This window comes from Podarcis muralis, chromosome 15 (assembly GCF_964188315.1).
Source record: "Podarcis muralis chromosome 15, rPodMur119.hap1.1, whole genome shotgun sequence".
Lineage (NCBI taxonomy): Eukaryota > Metazoa > Chordata > Lepidosauria > Squamata > Lacertidae > Podarcis > Podarcis muralis.
The window spans coordinates 19,147,914-19,171,099 of record NC_135669.1 but is presented as its reverse complement, the minus strand read 5'-3'; the positions used below and the strand labels follow the sequence as shown (position 1 = coordinate 19,171,099).

Here is a 23,186-nt window from a genome sequence, read left to right as displayed (position 1 = left end):
GTTTTGGGCTATGATTCCCATCAACTCCAGTCAACCTGATCATCCTGGGTGGTGATGATGAGAATTGTAATCCAAACACCAGGAAGGCACCAGGTTGGGAGCCGGCTGCCCTAGAGGAACTGAGAGACAGTTTTGATATGGAATAATTCAAGAAGCGCAGAAACAATGCTGGCATGGGCTGCATCTGAGCTTCTTCGGTGCAATCTCTTCAATCAATCCAATTTATTTCTCAAATGCCCAGAGCAAGACAGTTCCAGCATAACCACATAAGCGCTCTCTCCTTCCCTTTCTCTCTCCTGCACAAATCACACCTTTGATCAGGTTTCCAGATGTTCATCGCTTGCCGCTTTTGGCTGTTGCAGTCTAGCTTGTCTGGAATGTAAAAATCTAGACCTGCCTGTCCGGAGAGATCAGCACTGATCCTATCAGCGGGGGGGGGGGGGGGAGGAATTTGGAAACAGACAACATGCTCCTGAATATACATCCAGCAAGCTGCCAACAGACTCCCCCCACCTGCCCCCCAGCTCTCCCTGGCCTCTGTAATTCTTGGAATCTACATCAATGTCTCTCAGCATCATTCACTTTAAGGGAGAGGATGTGAGACTTCAGAAGGAATTAGAAGACAAACTAATGAAGTGTTACACACAATGCTGGTGGGGAGTGCACTCTTTGTGGTGGTTGTGGAACGCAGCTTAAGAAGAGATCTGTCACATCAGGCCGGTAGACTCCCTGCCCCTGGCATCTGACACCTAGAATGACACTGTCTCTGGGATGTTTTATTTATTAATTAAATCACTTCATAGCGAAACTTTATGAGTGGTTCATAGCAAAATAGAAATGGTTGCATCCCCCCCCCCTATTATGTCTTATAGCTGCATGGCAGAGAGGCCTTCTGGGGACAGTGTGCATTTGCAACAGCATCCTTTTTAGCAGCAAAGCATTTTGGGTGCAGGTGATAGACAAGGCACCAAAAAACCCGTTCTGACTCTCATGTGGAGCACTCAACAGCAGGGATGTTTTTGATTTGGAGATGTAGGAAATGCAAAACCCAAACACCATGTGTCCAAAATGGTTTTAGAATTGTGGTGTTTTTTTTTAAATGTATTTAAACATCTAACCCCCCCCCCCCCCATCACATACACTCCAAAGGGGAAAGAACACACCCATGCAAAGATTGTTTGGTAAACACAGTTTTAGAAATGGGCAAAAGTTGTATGTTTCAGTGGAATTTGATTTCTTGGCAGTCAAAAACTTGCTGGGAACGCATTTCTTGCAGTGCATTCGTACAAATGAGTTTCATGCGTCACATTAAAAATATGCACACAATATTTCAACCAGAACAAGGCAAAACCATCAAAATCCAAATGACACTGTCTATTGTCTGATAAACAATCAGTCATTATTTATTTTTATTCTCTTGGAAGGAATAAACTGATATTCCACTTGAAAGCAGGTTGAGGATCATACAGAGGGAGTCCGGGTCTGTTGTTGCCTGTACTTGCTCTTAAAAAGTGTGGCAAGCATTGCCACAGATATATATATATATATATATATATATATATATATATATATATATATGAATGAAACAAGCCCCATTGATATTTTTTTTTTGTTTACTTTCGAATGGAGCACAGAAGTAAGAGCAGGAGAGGCATTCTTGTGCTGTAATGACACTTAAATGTATGTCCAGCCAGTAGGTGAATAGCATCCATTGGGGTATCCGTAAGATTCTCCATTATTATGGGATTAATGTGGACTCCCTACCAAATTTTGCCTCTAACAGAGTCAAACAACTCATCAAAGAAAAAATTTATTTGGACTCTAAATGGAGGGACATTCATTCACTTTCCCAGATGGCATACTCATCCTGGTATCCAATATATAAAACATCTTTTGGGCTGGAGCAATACTTAATTAATCTCACGCTGGCACCCCTTAGAAAAGCATTTACAGCTTTGTGTCTTCAGTGTATGCCCTCCGCATATCAAATGGGAAGATTCAATAACATCCCTGTGTACCTAAGACTGCATCTGTGAGTCGGGAGACATGGAGGACATTCAACGCTATTCTTTACGATGCCCCTTATGTACATCCCCTAGACAAAAATTCCTCGATTACATCCTTTGTTCTCTTTCCAACTGACCTCCCCTTGAGCAATTCTCTATTTAGCTGGCTGGCAATAACGTATTTGTTATTGCCCTGGTTGCAAAACTTGCCTTGGCTGCAAGTAAGTTGAGAGCTAGGTGCCAAGACAAGTAGCATAAGGGGGAGTGTGAGATGTGGAGTGCTTAACTTATGCAGGTGTGATTTTTTGCATTTTTGTATGTTTGCTTTGCTGCTGTTGTTGTTCAGTTTCAAATCAATTATTTGCATTCTACGCATTGTGACCAATTGTGATGGCTTATAGCAGGCACCACCCACCTGCGGCCCTCCAGATGTTTTGGCCTACAACTCCTATGATCCCTAGCTAACAGGACCAGTGGTCAGGGATGATGGGAATTGTAGTCCAAAACATCTGGAGGGCCGAAGGATGGGGATGCCTGGCTTATAGATTTTGGCAATAAAGATTTCATTCATCCGTTCATCCATTGGGGAAATGAGTGTGCAAAATAACAGCTACTAAGGTAGATTTCCTGGAAGACTTGAAACCCCACAGACAGATCAATACCCTAATGAGTGGAAGAGTGACAGGTGGAAGAGTGTCATTACAGCCCAGGAGCCAAATACAACCTTCTAGGCCTCACTGTGTGGTCTCTATTTCCAATTATTTTCAATGCATTTGCCTATAGAATACACATTTTGCACGCATCTTTTACATAAGATACATACATTTTCTGCACTGAAACAGCATCACAAAAGCAAGAAAAGTGCATAATCTGATTGGGTTCTGATTTTCAGTCAAGTTTGGGAGTGTCAGGTTGGAATGGTCCACTGTGAAAAGCAGGTAGGAAAAGTTCCTATCCCCTCCCTTTCTTACAGTACAGTGGTGCCTCGCAAGGCGAAAATAATCCATTCCGCGAGTCTCTTCGTCTAGCGGTTTTTTTGTCTTGTGAAGCAACCCTATTGCGAAGCAACTCAAAAATGGAAAACCCTTTCGTCTAGCGGGTTTTTCGTCTTGCGAGGCATTTGTCTTGCGGGGCACCACTGTAGTTAATTCAGTTTCGCTCTGTTAATTTTCATATTAAAGTATATTTGAGCTTTTGCATGACATAAAACCCACTTCTAGCGGAATCTAATGGAAGTTTAGTGCTCCTTTCTGTGATAATTGGTTCCAAAACAATCTGTTTGTAACCCTATTGACCCAGAATATTATGGAAGTAAAATTACAAAATTTAGGGTGTTATAACGGCATACAGTCATTTCCTGCCATTTTCATGGTGGAAACATAGTGAAATAGAAGCATGCATGTGTGGAAAGGGTGGGGGAGTACCGTGCCCACTGGTGTGAATGGAATTTATTGTGGGATGCCAGTATATTGATCAAAAAACCATAGTTCCATAATGCAACAGGTACTGCTGTGTGAAAGGAACATCTGAAAATGGGACAGAAGCAGTAGCATTATAATCAGAAAAATGAACACAATATTCCCCACATCTGAACACCTCCCAAGTGTTTGGGTCACCTCTTCCTGACTCTAAAGAAGCTTCAAGGCTTCTTAACCAGGACAAGTTGCAATAGACTATTCCTAGAGTGTTCCTACCTCCAAGTAGACCCCCCATGGCATCACCAGAGTAGCCACGAGCAGGTCTGCCACGGCGAGGCTGACAATCAGGTAGTTGGTGGTCGTCTGAAGAGCCTTCTCCCTCGACACAGCCATGCACACCAGCACATTACCAAAGACGATGACGAAGATGAGGAGAGTGAGGAGCATGGCATAGAAATTATACTGAGGGGGCTCCTGTCCTGGGCTGGACCCATTGAGGGTTTGGTTATCGTAGCTGTCATCATACGAGGACATGTTCTGGAAATCCATGAGGAAGAAGCAGCTGGTTTGGGGATCTGCCTCAGCACAAAAGGGGAAGACAAAAGAGTTGGTCATTAGCGGGTAACCAGCAGTGAGGAACATTTAGTCACAGATCTTAAGGCCACCATATTTGAACAACAATGTTTCAGAGAGAGGCTCCAGCGTGAAACTGATGCTGAAATGAAATTTAATGAGATGCAGGCAGAAGCCAACATAAACTGGGGGGTGGTTGTCTCACTGCAAACAAACAATTGCCCTATTTTAGGTGTTTATCATTTTCAATCATGCTATGCTAATTTATCACCAATGGCTGGCTAGGAATGGGCTGCCCATTCTAACTGGATCTTATATTCATTTCTGCTCTGCAAAGCAACGGGAGTTTCCTGCTACTGTCTGTACACTGCGCGGTCTTTTGATCTCACATTGCCATGCCTCCCTTCCCTTTGTACATAAGTATGTATCTGCCTAGGACACCTAATATGATTTTATCCATTCATTCTCAGGATTTTTAGAACCTTACTGTCTGACGATACGTTGACAACTTGCAATAAGTCTGCATAGAAAGCTTAAAACAACAACACTGCGACAGAAAAGTAAAAAACAACAACTGTATCTAACAAAGTAGAATAAGGCTTGCAAAAATTGCCCTCCTTGAAAAGATCTCTTATAAACTGAGTGTATTTTAAAGGCTAAGCTCAAATGACCCATTTTCTTTATATTTTTTTTGCTATACAGGGTGATTTTTATTTATTGGGTGGATATTGTGGCACACAGTTGCTCAGCATTACAAGTCTGTGCAAACGCCTGGCTCATCTAAGACTTTATAGAGCTTTTATTGTCAATAACGATGGAGCTTACAGGTGGAGACTACTTTCATTTTTACCTATCTTTGATATTTGTAAAGGGAATCCTTGTATGAGTCAATACTTTATTATTCCTTTGGAGATGTGCTGTACCTCCTGACCTTCCAGACTGCGAGGCTTTGCGGTTTACATTTTGATTCTTTGCTCTCTTTCATTTTGTTATATTTGCACTTCTTATCAAATCAATAAAAATATTTTTTAAAAATAAAAATAAATTCCAGGAATTTAAGAACAGCCTTCTGGATCAGCTCAATGGCACATCCAGTCCTGTTCTCACAGGGCCCAACCAAATGCCCAATGAGAACAACAACCCTTTGCACTTGTGTTCTCTAGCAACTGGGTATATTGGGGGTGTACTGGGGGAGGAACAGTGGAAAACTTAGGTCTAGAGGGAACAACTCCTTCCCCAGCTCCCTGACACACACACAGACCCAGGAGAAATTTGTCAACTCAGGAGCTGGTGCAAATCAATACCTTTTCGATATCCAATCCACTATTCCTAATGACAGTAGTAGATCTTGTCGTCTCAAATTTCAACAGCTCAATGGATATAAAATTTACATCATGTTATGGTTTAAGAGAAAATGATATGAAAATGATATATCGTTGATATCTAACACCAAGTAAACTGACAAAAATGTATAAATGTAAATCAAACCAGTGTTGGAAATGTAAAGAGAAAGAAGGTTCCTTTTATCATATGTGGTGGTGTTCGGGTCAGGTTAAAACTTACTGGGAAATGATATACAATGAATTGAAAAGAATGTTAAAAATAACTTTTGTAAAAACAACAGAAGCTTTTCTTTTGGGAATTATAGGGATCGTACTACCTACATCGTATAGAAATTTATTCATGTATGCTACTACAGCAGCAAGATTGCTACTCGCCCGAAAATAGAAAGAAGCAGAAGTCCCAGCAAAGGAAGAATGGATACAAAAACTTACAGAATATGCAGAAATGGCGAAACTTACCAGAAGAGTAAGAAATCAAGATAATATTTTATTATTATTAAATAATAGATATTGTTTATTGAATATTTACAGATAAATTGCAAACAGGTAAGAACATTGGCAGGATTATTGTAATAACCCACAGTTTCATAAGAGTTTATATTTAAAGCAGACAATTAAACGAGAAAATTAAATGAATTTGGATATGCAGAAGATATTTAAAAATAAATTTAAGGAACCGCAGAAAGAGGGGGAAGGAAGTCAAACTTTGAAATGTTAAAATGATAGTAAAGTTAATGGAATGTATACATTTGAAAAGTATAAATAAAAACTTTTTATTAAAAAATTTCAACGTCCATTCTACATCCTAGTTGCTGTGCCCTCTGCAGCACCCTTGAGGCTTCACGCCCAGTACAACCAAACTAGTTGTGCTCCCCTAAATCTGTCTCTGAGGTTAGTTTGACACCTGAGATAAAGGGACTTGTAGAACTTTAAACTTTGCATATCGCTCAGTATGCACTGGGGGGAGGGAACGCCCCTCCAAATGATCCATCTATAGCTTATTCAAGTTTCACTTCTTGAACTGAAAGGCTGGCTGGTCTGAGATGTTTAGTATTTCTCCCTAGCGGCCTCCCCTTGACTCAGTGGCCTCCCCTTGACTTATCTCGGTGGGAGATAAAACAAGAAGGTTAACCATATTAATTGAAGAGGAAGTTGGATACAAGACTATAATCCCCGCTATATTGCACTTGATGAGCTAAGCCAACTTCTTGGCCAAGTACACAACTCTTTAAAGCTCCTTCCTCGCTGTTCCTTCTCCCTCCCCTCTGAGATGTTCTTTCGGCAAATTATACTCTACTTTGGGTGGAATTCCCTTCCACCTGTGGGCAGGAGAGAAAAGCAGTTAAGTAGCACTTTCAAGAGCAAGGTAGGGCATCCCCTTGGGAGGCAAGACCGCTAACGCACTTCTCCCAGTTTTGTGAACTTCTGTCAGATAACTTCACACAGAGAGTTAAAAAAACTACTGGAGTATTGGGTGGAGAACCTGTAGCCTCTCTTTCTGACCCACATGAGTCTCCCAGACCCAATTCCACACCCTCTGTGCGTGCTCTTGCATGGCTGAAGCATGTCCTTGAATTATTTTTATTTTGCCTGGATGGAAAGATGGCGAGGGAGTTGTAGAAACCTATGGCTTTCTAAGCCTGGAATGTAGCCCACTGAACAAATCCATTGCTTCCCCAACTTTTGCTTCTGGCCTCCTCACTTTCACCTCTGGTCTCACTCGCTATCAGGGGCATGCACTTCTCACAAGGGAGTGCTGCTCTTGGGCTAAAGAAAACTATGGGGAGGGGAAGAGCTGAGGCAAGGAAGAAGGGCTACCCCTGCTATCCATATAATCAGTTATCAGTAACCAATATATTCAATATATATATATCCAAATATGCTTACACAAATCAAGGATTACAGTACTTTATAATCCACTTTGAATCAAAAGGGAAGCTGTGCTTAGCAAACTGCAAAACTGCTTGAGACAGCAAAGTTAGGAGTTGACCTTTCCCCTAAACATCTGTGCACCCTAGACAAGGGAAAGACATGAACCAGAAATTCTGGTACAAATTCCCCTCAGATACAGGCTAAATAAATCCACAGAACAGGAAGAGCAAAACCACAAAATGTCCAACCTCCGGTCCTGTCATAACTAGGGGAAAGGTTAGACAGAGCGTCACTGCAAGCATCGGAAAGCAGAACTAGAACCCGGTGCTGACCAAGGCTTGACCAGGGGTCAAGTAGCGTGACAACCGCTTGCTGATTGGCTGATTTTCGCTGACAATATTGTGAGTCCCTCGTGATTGTCTGATGATCAATGATTTGCTGTGATTTACTCAGGTATAAAGACCTCTGGATTTCTGTCTATCGGGGTCCCAGTTCTTTGGAAGATATTCCAACTGGGTTCTTATTGCCTGGCAATAAACCTCACCTTCTTATTCTCCAGTTGCTGTCTCTGGCTGATCCTTATTTTAACTCACCACGGGTACTCCCTTTGCAACAGAGCTACATAAAAAGGGACATGTCTTGAGTGTTAGGGTTTATCCATACTTCCTCTTGTCCTGCTGCTTCCCCCTAGGAAAAAACTCTCTTTAGTGCTCAATCAGAGCAAACAGCAATTTGGGTTTTCTTCGGGTTGACGTTTGCTCTGATTTAGAGCTAAAGAGCAGGTTTTCCCTGGGAAAGGAATGGGAATTTCTGAGTATGGGATGTTCTTGACTGAGGAACCACAGTGGTCACAGAATGAATCTTCATGCTCAGCAGCTTGAGGGTGGGATTTGTCTACCAGCCTCTGCCTAGCATTCAAGAAGAAGAAGAAGAAGAAGAAGAAGAAGAGGAGGAGGAGGAGGAGGAGGAGGAGGAGTTTGGATTTGATGTCCTGCTTTATCACTACCCTAAGGAGTCTCAAAGCGGCTAACAATCTCCTTTTCCCTTCCTCCCTCACCACAAACACTCTGTGAGGTGAGTGAGGCTGAGAGACTTCAGAGAAGTGTGACTAGCCCAAAGTCACCCATCAGCTGCATGTGGAGGAGCGGAGATGCAAACCCGGTTCACCAGATCACGAGTCTACCACTACACCACACTGGTCCTCATACAGGGGTAGGAAATTGGATCTGGTTGGTGGGACAGATCATGGACCTCCCCCATGGGCCACTCACATCTCAGCTCAGACCCACAAATGCACAGCCCACAAAGTGCCTTTCAAAGAGCCCTGTAAGACCTGACAAGCAGCTAATGGATGGAGCTTGTGAAGCAAGCCTCTTTTGGCTGAGCCAGGTCATATATGGTGCCAGGTGGGAGAGGGTTGGCCCAAATGGCCCCATAGGCCAAATGAGGGAGGCCTGGTGGTTTCCCCATAGTTGTTGACTAGGGTTTGAAGATGGAGGTAACAAAAATCTTAATTGATTTCTCAAAAGCCTTGAGTGTACCTTCTTGGCTCCTGCATTAGAAAGGCACACTTCTTGAGAGGAGAATTGCCAACAGGCATGCCTCTTAGGAAGAGCCTAAGAATGTCAAACATGCTTGTCATAGGTGAAGCCTGTCACTACCTTTCAGCCTCGGTTTTCCACCTGTAAAATTGGAAGAATAGCAACATGCATTCATGCCTGGATTAAAGCAACTGTAAGCCCTGAGCTAGGAGATCTTAGGAGGCCCAAACCTAATAGTATCTGATAATGAGAAGCAAAACTTTATTGTGTTCTTTATATACTCAATGAAAGTAGAACATTGCTGAAATTTTAGCGCTGATAAAAAGATTATAAATTTCTAAACAATCTTTTATAAGTTTACAAAAGTTTGAAATTAATGAAGATATTCACATGGAATATATGTAGGAGAATCATAGCACGTAGGGGAAATTTACACTGTATACAAAGTCAGAACAGATTCTTTTGAGCTCTTTTCAATGCAAACTTATCAATTATATTAATATAAACAGTAAGAGAATGCTTAGATCAGACAACCAATCTTGGAGCATTGTTGACCGTAGATCATTCTTTATCCTTTTTAGTCTAGAAAATGATCTTTTGCCAGTACAGTTTGTAACCATTAAACACAGGAACAATCTGAACATCATTTCCCCATTTGAAAAAGTTGTCTGAATTTTCTCCTGGAATATTATTTGGTTCATATATTGATGGCTGAATTTGTCTTTTTCAGGGTGAGCTTGTTTTATGTACAGATGGAAGTGTAAGAGTTCATTGATTAAACTAAGGTTTACATCCTTTGGATACTCAAGAACTCAATGCCATTGTGAATCCGTTCCTTGGTTGCTCGCAGATTCACCAAAAATGAAAAAAAATCCCAGCGATACTCCTATACACTGTTGCTCTTCTGTGTAGGTTGGTTTTGAGAACATCCATGATAGTTAATTGACCAACATGGGAAACATCAGGGGTTGAATTCACTGATAAACTAAAATAATCTGCCTGTTGGATGTGCTCAATATGGCTGCCATTCTGATAGACCTTTCTTAATGCAGAATATTTCCTTGTTATTCAGTGTGGTCCATAAGTCTACATCATTATTGTCTCTGAAATCACTAGTAGCATGAACAGCTGGTATTTTTGTGTGTGCAATGCTGAGTTTTCGCTCGATAATTTGCTTTGTTTTCCAATTCTTTAAGGCAGCAATGAGCTGGAATTGCTTCTTTTGGTGCAACCATCTCCTAGCATGTTCCTTCAGTGCCTTTTGTTAATTCTTTGGTCATGCCATTTCATTGTCACTTTCTTCAGAAATCTCTGTACTTGTAGTGGTATTTACTCACAAAAGTTCTCCTTGAAGTTCTTGGGAGGCTGTGTTCTGTATATTAACTGGTTCTTCATTCTGTTCAGACTGCTCAGTGTAGTCTACTTGATTGTCTTATGCTTGTAAACAAGAACAGTCTGCATCTTAGGGGTTATGTAAGGCAGTTTCTGTCTGCTGTACAAAGCCATATGACATGGTTGACTTTAAAGGTTTGAGTATTTCCTTCTGTTCTTTTTGTCTCTTGTTTACTAGCACCGCTTTCATATTGCTTACTCGTTATCATTTCCACAACAAGTCAAAATTAAATATGGTTGTGATTCCCAATGATATAAAAGAATCCTCACCTGTTCTCAAAATGTACACTGTAATGATAAGACAGTGATATTGCTGCAAGTATATAAGGAATACCTGTTGCCCACTCAAAATGTGTCCAAGAATCGACAGACGCAGCAGTGGAGAAAAAGAAGGCAAAGTTTATTGCTGAGCAATAAAGACCCAGTGGAATATTTTCCAAAGCCTGGGCCCCGAAGCCCCTGTGCATTGGGTTTTTATACCTGATTACAAACAGCATAAAACATGACATATTCGTATGTTGCAGCAAGATCAAACCAATGAGCGGGAACAAGCTCTTCCTCTGCCCATGTAAAGAATACTTCTGCTTTTCTCAGATGGTGCATCAATTTGCCCTTTACCCTAATTTTCAGCAATAAAGAGGAAAAGAAACCTATTTGACCGTTGAAACCTGAATAACCCCCACCATCTGCTATCAGCTTAGAACATTGCATTGTGGCTGACTGCTTTTTCCTGTTCCCCAACTCAGCCCCATCTCGTGAGCCTGAGAAGCCCTATGGAGATGGTTCCCTATAGAAAAATGCCAACACATCAGATTCATTGTTTCCTTCAAGCACAATAGCAGGGCAGAGAGAGAAATAAAGCAGAGGGCAACTTTTGGATCTTTAAGATTCAAACATCATTAGGATACATGGATATATAAAAATCATCATTAGGGTATATGGTTATATATATATATATATATGATTATATAGAAATCATAAAGGTAAAATTCTTCCAGGTGGTCTTGCCACAATATGAACACTTGCATTGCTTCATAGCTGACTTTATAATTTGATTCTGAATAAAACCTCCATGCATTTTGCTAAACTGTTAGTATGCACTTGTGTGACTGTTAAACAGTCATAGATTCATATGCCACATGTTTATTGTTAATAAGCAACTGGGTCTAGATCGGTGATGCCATCTCCCAGGGGCCAAGCCCATTTTTTGGGGGGGACCCAATATTGTGGAAGGAGTCAGCCCCCCCCATGTTCTGGTGGTAGTGGCAACAGGAGGAGGAGAAGCTGCTGCCATGTTTGGCTCCACCCCGGCTCCTCTGACATCCTGACGTCCCACACCGTGCGACACTGACACCCTCATTCTCCTTCAGAAGTTGGCGCCTCTGGGCTAGATAGTAAAATCTGCCTGGTGTTTAAAAAAGAAAAACTGGCAAGATGAAAAGGCCCCCTTAGATTATGAGGCCCTTAGATTATATGTAAAACCAACATGCCTTATTGAGCAGTCTGAAGGGGGGGGGGGCAAGAGGGGCAGAATGCACATTAAAATTTGAAGTGCTGCTCCATAAGTTTAAATTGCTCTGTAAATGGTGGTATTTATGGTACAGTTTATGGTGTGCTGTTTAATTAAAATATGGCTCCCGACAGTTCCGAACACACTTTGGCAGGGGTGGAAGAGTATTAATTATTTCCCCCCAGAGATCTGTTTTAGTTATGCAAGGAAAATGCTGCCAAAGTGGTCGTCTCCCCCCCCCCCCCCCGTCCCCGGCAGCTTCAAAAGCTTCTGTAACCGCATCACTTTTTTTTGCCATTTCTGTTTGATTATGCCTTTATCTAGGTCGGCTCAAGGAAAGATTAAACACTGATTAGAACACTTCAGTAAACAAAATGATTTTGCAAAGGTTTATGCTAATTGGATATGGCTATGGTGCTCATTGTCAAAGGCTGCATATAATTGTACAACATAATTGAAAAAGGCACGTTTTTCAAAACACTGCGCTGCAGAAAAGCACATAATGACAAGAGACTGGAGATTTACAATTCCACGGCTTTTGATGGAGGATTTTGAGAAACATTTGAGAAACGTTATCCTGACTTTGATTGAGTGTGCAGCCGTGGCGAAAAAGGCAAATTCCATGCTAAGGGTTATTAGGGGAGTGATGGGAAATCTAAGTGCCAATATCGTAATGCCCTTTTGCAAATCTCTGGTTCAGCCACACTTGGAATACTTTCAAAGAGGATATTGTAGAACTGGGGAAAGGTGCAGAAAAGGTCAACTGAAATAATCAGGAGGGAGCGCTGTGCCTTTTATAGAGGGGAAAGCAGACTAAACCCCAATAATGTCGCATTAGTAAGGGAGGCTCAGTAAAAAATATGGCGGTTTGTACTTTCAGCCTGCAGTTTCTATTTACGATAAGAAAGAGAGCCACTTCAAAAAGAGTCCCAAAATTGTAGTTAAATGGAAAAGCAAGAATCTGCCTTCACATATGGGCAGTGGTTTAGTGGTCCAGGCTCACGGGGGTGGGATTGGGGTAAAGACCCATTGCTATTTCTGCAGCAGGGTGCCTGCAAGGTCACTGTCTCCAGCATCCTAGACTTACCTAATTGCCATTAAAGAGGAACTTTTTAGCCACTGTATGTTCTGAAGCTAAGCATTTGAGAACATGGAAAAGAAATGGGGCTTCAGTTTCAAGGGAACGGTGCACAAATTTTGCTACGTACAATGGAGCTTCAAGGGAAACACACCTTAAGTCATCCAGAAAGATGACTTTTCCAAATCATTTGCCCATGTACATGTACAGAAAATATTAGATATAGGTGAACAGCAACACATGGAGATCTGCATTGATGGCTGCAATGCATCCCTGAATATTATCCCTGAATACTATTGTATAATTTTAAGATTATTGTGTAAATTTGTTGTTGTTGTTAAAATTTGTATACCTCCATGTAAGATAAAGGACCCCTGGATGGTTAAGTCCAGTCAAAGGCGACTTTGGGGTTGCGGCACTCATCTCACTTTCAGGTAGAGGGAGACGGCATTTGTCCACAGACAACTTTCCGGGTTATGTGGCCAGCATGACTAAACTGCTTCTGGCACAATGGAACACCGTGATGGAAAGCAGAGTGCACAGAAATACTGTTTATCTTCCTGCCACAGCAGTACCTATTTATCTACTTGCACTGGTGTGCTTTCAAACTGGTAGGTTGGCAGGAGCTGGGACAGAGCAATGGGAGCTCACCCTGTCTCGGGGATTCAAACTGCTGACCTTCTGATCAGCAAGCTCAAGAGGCTCAGTGGTTTAGACCACAGCACCACCCATGCCCCACCGCCCTGTACCCACAGGTCTCAGGGTGGTTAACAGGAAGGTTGTTTAGAAGGTTGTATAATCTAAGAAAGGGTGAGGCTATGACATATATGAAGGGACCTTTCACGCCTGAATTTGCCACCACATTTACTGGGTGAAATGAAGTATGGTAAGTATTTACCATGAACAAGATATGCCACTCAGCTTTGAGTTTATTATTTTTTAAAAAGGTGATTTCTCCGGAATAATTGGATTTGCGAAGGATAATGCACTAAAAGACAAGTTGTGCCAACCACGTCTGCTTTAGATGCACAGTTTAAGATTATTGATGAATGACAGCACTCTGGGAATACCAGACACAATATTGACTGATTAGCTATTTTATGCAATTTGCACCCATCACTATTTACGGTGAAGTGGCGGCAGGTGGGGGAAAGGAGAGGGAACCCTGCAAATAAAGAGGCAACAATGGGACAAGGCTGGAAGTGAAAGTGGGGAAAGGAAGAAGATAACTCAAGTGACATAAAAGGTGTCAACAGTTTGGCCGAGCTGGATCAGCACAGGGTTAAGGCATGTGTGCTGAAATAGTCATATGGTTCTTCGAGTAAGCCAGTAGGCTCAGGCAACAGAAACTGGGGAGAAAGGAACACTGTCCTCTAAACTAGCATGCTATCCTCTGTTGCAGTGGAGGACCACCACCAATGTTCAGGGAAGATCCAGCAGCCAGTCTGGTTGGCTTCTGTACATGGAGCCGGGGGCACTGTAATTTGGACATGTGGCAGAAGTATCACAAAAACCCTTCATTAGGCACACCAACTTATTCATCCTTGGATCTCCTCGACTCATTTTCCAAAGACACCATTTTGGCTGTGCTTGCTAGCCCAGTTTTCCACCACAGTTCTGCTGCATCTGCACCCAGGAATCAGATCTCTGTTCAGTATAATTAATTTAATTGACACAGAAATGGGAAATGTATGTGCATTTCATGAAGGTTTAAAATGGAAAAATGGCTGGATGCGTATTGCTAATGTTGGGGTTTTTCTAAGTGGGCTCTGATAACCAACTCTCTCCTGTTTTCTGTTAGCTAACATGTGAGTGTTGTAACTTTAGATCAGGTGACCAAGGTCTTGAGTTGCAAATTCGCCATCTTGAAAGGCTGGTGGCTGAAAGCCTTTCTCTGAATACAAGAAACAGAAGTGATAAATGGCTCTCTCAAAGCTGCATAGCCTTAAAGCAGGCTAAGGCAGGCTGGAATGGGGGGAGAGAAACACCGTTTTTCATTTTTGGAGTTACCTTTTATTTCTAAGATGCTGAGCCTGTGCTGGATAGCACAACACATTGCATAACTGTTTTGGATGTATCATTTGAGGTTTCTGTTTTGTTTTGAAGAGTTCTGCCAGTAAAACTTCAAATAATACTTTTCTGGGTCTGGACAACAATTCCTTTCGAAAGGACTCAGTTCTTATGCTTCTAGTACACAATATTAACATCTGCAATAATCTCCACCCAGTTTAAAGTGCTCTCCCCAGTTCTGATTCAAACTGTGGTGCACGAAGTGGCTAATTAGACAGCTTAATTAACCAACAACTTCATGTGTACCATTAAAAGAAGGTTTTAAAAAGAAGAAGAAAAACACTTTCTCCTAATTGTGATTTCCTCCAACTGATTACTGTTGACACAGTTTGATTGATCTGAGCCGCCCTTCTCAACCTGATGCAGAGTGTGTGTGGGATCTGGGGTTCTTCAGCAAGGCAAATCCAGAAGAAACCAATTCTGAAAGCCTCTCCAAGCTGAGCCCCCGGAGCTGCCAAGTCTCACCCTGTGATTTTCTGTTTCCCAGTAACGAATGACTTCTTGGCTCTGGTGGCTCTACAGCTGAGTACTCAGCAGGCAAACATGGAAAAGATGTATTTCATTTGAACTAGCCACCCTCTCCCCATCCCACCATGGATTTAGCATTACTCTGAGCACTTTTCAGTTTTTTGGAACATAACAGCAGCCTGCAGGATAAAATCAAAGTCTCATCTTCTCAACAGCACCCTCTCCTTTCCACTGTGACCAACCAGATGTCTCTGGAAAGCCTACAAGGGGGTGGGTCTCAATGTAGCAGCCCCCTCCCACTTGTGGTACCCAGCAACTAGTATCCAGAGGCATGTTGGGTGGATGTGTTGGACATTTACTGGTGGAAGAAGACATAGGGCTACTGTTGTGCTGAGAAATGAATATCTGAGACCCCTTCACACCTTTTCTCCTTTTGCCCTCTTCAAGAGAGTTTGAAAATGAGCTCACTCTGAAATATAGATGGACGGATGGGAAGATAATCTTGCATTTCACAGAGTGGTAGGAAGTTTAAGTAGCATCCTTTTTACAAAGCAACTTCTCTCCTGAATAGTTGGTGTTTTTCAAACATACAAGTCCAGCAGAGTGGCAACCTGGTGGCCACTGGTAGCCTTCAGAGTATTGACATTTCCCAGTATTCCCAGCTTGGAATACTGTCGCACACACCCCCTCCCCCACCAACTGCCCCTAGCCCACAAGGCTCCTTCTGTGACAGCCAGTATCGTGTAATGGTTAGAGTACTGGACTAGGACCTGGGAGATCAGGGTTTGTTTGAATCCCCACTCAGCCATGAAGCTCACTGGGTGACATTGGGCCAGTTACTGCCTCTTGGCCTAACCTACCTCACAGGCTTGTTGTGGGGAGAAAATGGGGAGGGGAGAACCATGTACACTAGTTGCAGATCCTTGAGGGGGGGAGGTGGTATAAACATGTAAGAAGTAAACAGAGAGAGAGAGAGAGCCGGTGACCTGCAAAAACACCAGACTTCTTTCTCATTTGCTTGGCTGCATTGTAGCTCTTTTTCTCCCCTAAGCAGGTAAGAAGTGTTAAATAGGTAGTTACAACCAACCATCAATGTTCATGGAATGAAGCATATTTCAGCAGCCATTAAATTCTGGAGAAGAGGCACTTTGTATGACTATAATCGTTCTATTTCCCAGCAACCCTTTCAACTGGAACCAATAAGAAATGGCTATGCTTTGTGGTTTGCTGTGAAATTCTGCACTGTGTATGACGCAAAGCACACAATGGCGCCTTCTGATGGATTGTTATGGATAGTTTTAAACTACAAACGTTTCAGAGCAGCTTTAGGCATCTGAAAATCTCTGCCACACAATGTGCAATAAATTATTCCCTGTTTAACAAGTTTCACGCTGGGGAGAAGAAAACATATTTGATGACAAAGCGAGCAACAGGAACCATAAAATGACAAAAGAGTGGAAAGCAAAAGGGAACCTGCCGCTCGTGGTTTGAGATTTGTTTGTCCAAACACTTCAGCTGAATCACTCCAAATGACAAATTCGCTTAGAGGGAAGAACGAATTTACCAATGAAGCAGGGAGACGGTCAACTGGTACTCACGAATGCAGAGTAATCATTCCACGAGAACAAACCAGATTATAAATGCTTTGTAAACATGTTTTGTTTTTTGGGTCATGCACATTCCCTTTCTCGAGGATTCATGTCCTGAGAAGACCACCACATTCCATTCCTCCAAAACAACTGTGCCATTAATATGTGCAGTACAACTGCCTCACCTCCATGGGAGATGGACACAATTTTGAATGGTAGAGGAAATGTTCAAAGCATTTCAACCCCCAAATGAAGAACTATAGGCTCTCAAGAAGTGCTAAATGGTACGAGGCACGGTTGTTTGGCCCTTACTCAAAGGTTTTTTTAAGCGGGAAATGAAACACAGCCTTGCTGGAGGGGTGGGGTTGGGAATCGTGTTAGGAGTGACGGGAATAGCAAGGGAAAGGAGCTGATAATTAACTCGTTCTCCATAGACTGTCTGGCCACTCAGGGCTTTGCCACACCTCTGTTTGCTGCACTGCTTCCCCTCCAGAAAATCCTTGGTTTACTGCTGAATGGTTGTCTTGATAATTGAGAGTACCTCAGTTGGTAATTGTGTTTTCCATGGAACGGATCTCTGTTTGTTCTGATTTTGAGGAAGATGTTGAGAGGCTCCAGAGGTCTCTCCATCAAATGAAACTGACCACAAAGGATGGAAGGACAGGACATTTCCCCTGTGCTCAAAATCCTTGTTAGAAACAGTTTCCAACATGCCTGCATTAGTGTTAAGTCATTCCATTGGCCTTTTCAAAATACTGCATAAGTAATAGATGGTGACACACAACCAGCTCCTTGAGGTTCTCTCAGTTATCAAGATAACCATTGACCTCTCCTTGAATTAATAAATTGTTCTGCTTTGCACATCTCTTTGGCAATTTAATCCCAATTTGCAGAGGATCTTTTTCTATTGTCCAGGAATCATTTTTGTGATGACACTTCTCTGCAGCTCTCTCCATTTTCAGAAGCAGTATGCTAACAATCATAGCAGGTCTGAGAGATATTACAGCATTCAGATATTAGACTCCCACAAGGAAGATACTCAAAAGGGTTTCTAAGGACCGACCAGGAAACTGCCTTTTAAGGTAGTAAATTACGGTATGCATTCTCTAAATTGCTTTATATAACCTACAGTTAAAACACACACACACAAACACTCAAAGGCAAGTAAGAATACACACCACTCTGCCATCTCTTAGTTACTTGAAGGTAAGAACAAACAAGGGACAATGCCCCCCCCATAAGACCCTAATATTGTGTTCAGAGTTTTGGGTGCCATAATAAATCTATCATCCTTATATGGGTTATAGAGGAAAGTAAATTCATTTTACTCCCCCCCCCCCAAAAAAAAGCCCCTGGATTGAGTAGTCTGCAATTTGTCAGTCTTCATCCACTCTGGCTGGGCTCCTGTGGCTGCAAAGTTTATCCACTTCTTCCAAATGTCAAAAAAGTGATAGCTGTTTTTGTATTTTGAGAAAGTTCATTTTACACAGAGCAGATCAGAACAGAACAACAGATGAAAGCAGGCAGGGGGGCTCAGAATAAAATCAGAATTTTTTTTTTAAATGTGCAGGTATAAGGTGGAGCTGGCACACACCTCTAAAAGTAAATATTTATCTACAAAACTTTATATTCAGTGTCATGTAAAATTTGACCATCGACAGTTTATGAGAGTTCATATTTGATGCCTGTGAAAAATCAAAGTAAACAAAAAGACTCCAAGTAGGATTTCCTAGTTAATTGACAAATAAATCTGAAATTTTTGACCACAGTGTCAACTAATGATTTAACGAACAATATAAACCTACAACTGCCTACACTTTGCCTACTCTGACCTCAAAACCCTACCTTTCTCTTTTGAGGAATGTTGGTGTGAGTTTTAGGATATGCCCTTACCTAGGATGGCCATGTGGCCTGTGTTACAGAGGGCAGTCCTCTATTGAAGTGTCATGTGAAGGGTTTAAGTTGCTCATCAACCTGGACATCAGAATATACAGGGCACCTGGTCACAGTCTTAAACTATAGTAACTCTTTCTAAATTTGCCTTTATCAATCTGTATTTGCTTATTCACATTTTAAGCCAATGTTTCTCCTCTTTTTTGGGTGCTGTGCAAGTAGACACCCTACCTTGACCAGACCTTAAAAGCAGCAAAACTCCAAGAGAAGGACTCAGCAATCCCACACAGACATTGGGGACTTTAAGTTTGCAAAACAACCGCAAGTCTCCTGCAAGGCCAGAGGGAATCTCTTATGCATTCTTAAAATCCAGTAGCAGCACAAAAAGAAAGTGGACTTGTGATCACTTGAGGAGAATAGCTAGGGTTGCTGAATAATTTAGTTCCAAGCAGGTTTTCTCAGCAATTTCATCCCCTTTACACTAATGTGGGTTGTTTATAAAGAATGAAGCAAACACCGATAATTTCCTGCTAGGCTTAAAAGCTGGGCAAATGTTTCCTTTGGAGGAACATAACAACAGCTTTGCTGAGTCAGGCCAAAGACTCATCTAGTCCAGCATCTTGTTTTCACCGTGACCAACCAGATACTCATAAGCAGGGCATGAGTGCAACAACATACTCCTCACTTTTGCCCCCTGGCAGCTGGCATTCAGAGTTTACCCCTCTCTTTTACCTTCCCTGCACTGAATTTTAGATTCTAATCATCTTGGGACAACAACCTGTTCTCTCGTACTTTGCAAAGTGCCATGCTTGTTGATATAGCACAGGTAATTCTCACAATATCATTTTTAGCACAACACGTTGCAATCAAGTTGGCTCACACATCCAACTGGGTTATCAAGTAGTGAGAAGAAACCGAGCTATGTGTGAACGTGTGCGTGTGTGAACTGGAATATGTCTACCCAGATTGAGAGTGCAAGCTTAAGATAGACATCCCTGCAGACACAACTAGGTGCAAGACAGACTCAGCCCTGTTTAATGCATCGGCAAGTGATTAAGGAAAGAGGACATCTAATTTCATTTCTCTTTCTAAAAGACAAAGGGGGGGATGAGGCTGAGGTGTGCACGCTTTTTTACCTTTTAAGGGTGGTGATGGGGAGAGAATTACTAAGATAGCAAAACATTTGCAAATATCAAACTCTCCCGTGAATAATGAGAGGCCTTTGGAGTGCTTTTGTGTGGTACTTGATTCTGTCAAAGAACAAAATGTGTGGCACACCTTGGCAATGTGTGGCATATAAGTTTAAGAGCTGATAACTCCCAAAGGGCCCTGCTTGACAGTATTATCAATTCAGATTGACAGAACTACTAATGTCGCCTTGCAAACTGTCAAAGTGTCACAAATTAATTAAATGTTAGCTCCGATGATTCACTTTGCAGGGGGCGGGAATAGGGGAGAAGAGGGGGATCAGGATGCTAAGCGAAGCAGCAGCACTTAAGACTGTTCCCTTGTTGCCCTCGGAGAAGGCACTTGCGAAAGGACCACACAACATCCTGTGCTGACCCCGAAAAGATCTGAAGTTGCACGAAATTGTGAGCAGGAGGCAGTGATGGCCACCAGCTTGGAAGGGCTTTAAAAGAGGGTTTGGACACATTCATGGAGGATAGTATCAATGGCTACTAGCCACAGTGGCTCTACTCTGCTTCCATGGTTGGAGGCAGTAATGCTTCTGAATACCAGTTGCTGGAAGCCATGGGAAGGAGAGAGGACTCTTGTGCTTCATGTCAGGGACTGGGCAGAGGAGGAATGGTGGAGACCGCCTCCCCAGCCTGAACCTTCCAGAGAAGAGAAAGACAGTATAGATGAGGGGTCAGCAACCTGTGGCCCAGGGGCTGCAAGTGGCCCATTGGGGCAGTTTAACCGGTCCCTGAACCACCCCTGAACCAAACTGCCCACTTGGCAAGTCCCTGTGCACTGCGCTAAACCGGTGCAGCGCAGGGACTCACTTCTGCAGTGCCGGAAATCGTGTCTGTGCATGCCCAGAAGCCAGAAATTGTGCGTGTGTGTGCAATCAGGCCCACGGAGAGATCTCCGCAGGACTTGACCAGCCCAGGCAGGTAAAACCTTGCTGATCCCTGCTATAGATTTACAACAGTGGTTTGCAGGAGGTCACAGCTCAGAGACTGATGAGGGGGAAAGTTGGGAAATAATGGGAGAGGAGGAGGAGGCAGAACCGGAGCGGCTGGCTGACACCTTATCACTAGAAAGCATTCCAGACCCACCCCCCTTCTCCCAGAACCTGGCGAGCATTGAAAGTAGGAGAGCAAAGGGCTCAGAGAGAGATGGCCCTAAGCAGCAGCCGTTAGGTAGATGGTGCCATTGACAAATGAGGAAGTAGGAAAGAAGAGGGGTGGAGATTTACTCGGAGCAACACCATTACTACAAGAGGTTGCATTTCTGCGCCTCTCTCTGTGAATATTGAATAAACAACATTGGTAAGAACTTTCCTTGTCTTATCCATTCCTGGCAATCTACTGTGGTGGGTTGGATTCTCTGATGCCTGACATTTAGGTTCTGCTTGAGAGTTTCCCACAGGCTTCTGGTTGGCCACGCAGTGTAGGATGCTGAACTAGATGGGTCACTGGCCTGATCCAACATGCTCTCCTTATGTTCTTATGTTCTTAACACAATCAATAGTCAGGAATGATGGGAGTGGGAGTCCAACAGAATGGCTACGGGTTCCCTCCTATGTAGGGATGATCGCTGGGTGTGGAGCACACTCCCCGCCTGCAGGCAGCCTCAGCTGCCTGCACGCGTGACCTTGGGGTGCGGGGCACAATCCCCCTCACAGATAAATCCACAGCTGTCTGAACATCTTGCCCTCTGTCTAACCTTTTGCGGTCTCAGTAGTCTGTGGTGTCCTGTCTGTGACCCTTGTGTCTGAGACCTTTGTCTCCTTCGTCATACACTGGGCAAGGGGGAAATGACGCGGTGGAAACAGGTGCCAAAATAACTTTGTACCACCCCACAATTTCGGGACTGGAAGACGTGTAAAGGTCACCACCCAAAATATATCTGCCTGGGTTTGCATATTGTGTCAATAAAAGGAGCCTTTACAGAGCTGGCCGGCAGCTTGCTTGCAACTCACCTGTGCGCAGCTCACCTGCATTATCAACTCCTGCCTCATGTCCTTCACTTTATTCCTACCCATGCCAAACAACCAATGCTGACCAGTGTAGAATTATAGAACTTTCTGCCACCAAGTCCCACTTGAGAGGGCAGCAGATGTGAGAGGTATAGTGACATAGCTTTCCCAGTTTAGGTAGAATTTGTGGTACCGAAAAGTAGAGATCCACTGGGGAACATGCTGCAAAGGGGCAACCTATTTGCAGGAATGAAAGGAAGAAAAAGGGGGAAATCACAGATTCCCCCCCCCCCCCTCAGGATTCCGTCCTCCAAGAAATTTCAGCTCTAGCTAAATTCCACTTTGTCCTCCTTAGCATGATGAGAAGGATCCTCTGTGACCTGGAGCACTACACCTCTGTATAAAGGAATATTTAGAAATAGCCACTTTACAAAATAGATCACATCTCATTTTAGTGGGGACAGCTGTAGCCGGGTGACCTGTGTTCCTGCTGGTGTTCAGGTGCTGCGAACTGTTATGGGCAACTTAAAGGATCTTGCATCTCTACCTTCTTATGGTTCTTCTTCTTTAAACCAGATTTGGACCAGACAGCCTTTCAAATGGGGTGTGTGTGTGTGTGTGTGTGGGAGAGGGAGGGAGGGAGGGAGGAAGGGGGGGGAGGGAGGGAGAACTGGCTATCTATCCCAGGCCCTCAGCTAAGTTCTGGAAGTCAAATGCCAACCTTGCTAGAGTGTTCTAAATTGCAGGACAGACCCAATGGCAATTCTGTACTATCCAGACTTAGATGAAGAAAAGAAAAGGGAGAAGGAGAAGTTAACATGCAACCATTCCCACAACACCTCCTGCTGAGGCAGACCTCACCTCACATTTATTCTTCATTGCCGACACTAAGATAGATGCTGAAAGTGTTTAATTACTGTTGGTCTTTTGGAGATGGGGTGGTGAGAGCTCTTTCAAAGTGGTTATACCTTGAAGGCTTTTTGGCAGCACATAGAATCAATTTTCTACTAGTGGCAGGACGTAAGTTATAAAAACTACTCCCTCCCTTTCTGAAATAGCAACACCAGCAAAACCCAGGGGCTGCGTGTCTCTCCCCGGGGAGACAGGCTTTCTCTACAAATGCCTATGACTGTGCTTTTAGGGAAAGGACATTCTTTGGGGAGTATAAATTGCCTTTCGTAAAACACAAAACTAATCTCTCACCCACCCCACCCCCACGATTTTCCCTGAAGATTTGGGTGAAACATAAAACAGTACAGTGGTACCTCTGTTTAAGAAAAGTTCTGTT

General features: G+C 43.0%; 1 protein-coding gene across 1 annotated transcript in view; it reads right to left on the bottom strand.

The window, feature by feature from the left end:
- DRD2 (dopamine receptor D2) overlaps positions 1-23,186 on the bottom strand; it is a 72,746-nt gene that overhangs the window by 9,826 nt on the left and 39,734 nt on the right. The window contains exon 2 of the mRNA XM_028708742.2: positions 3,701-3,999. Within this exon, the coding sequence (XP_028564575.1) occupies positions 3,701-3,973 (273 nt within the window). The 5' untranslated portion in view covers positions 3,974-3,999. The remainder of the gene's footprint in view (positions 1-3,700; positions 4,000-23,186) is intronic.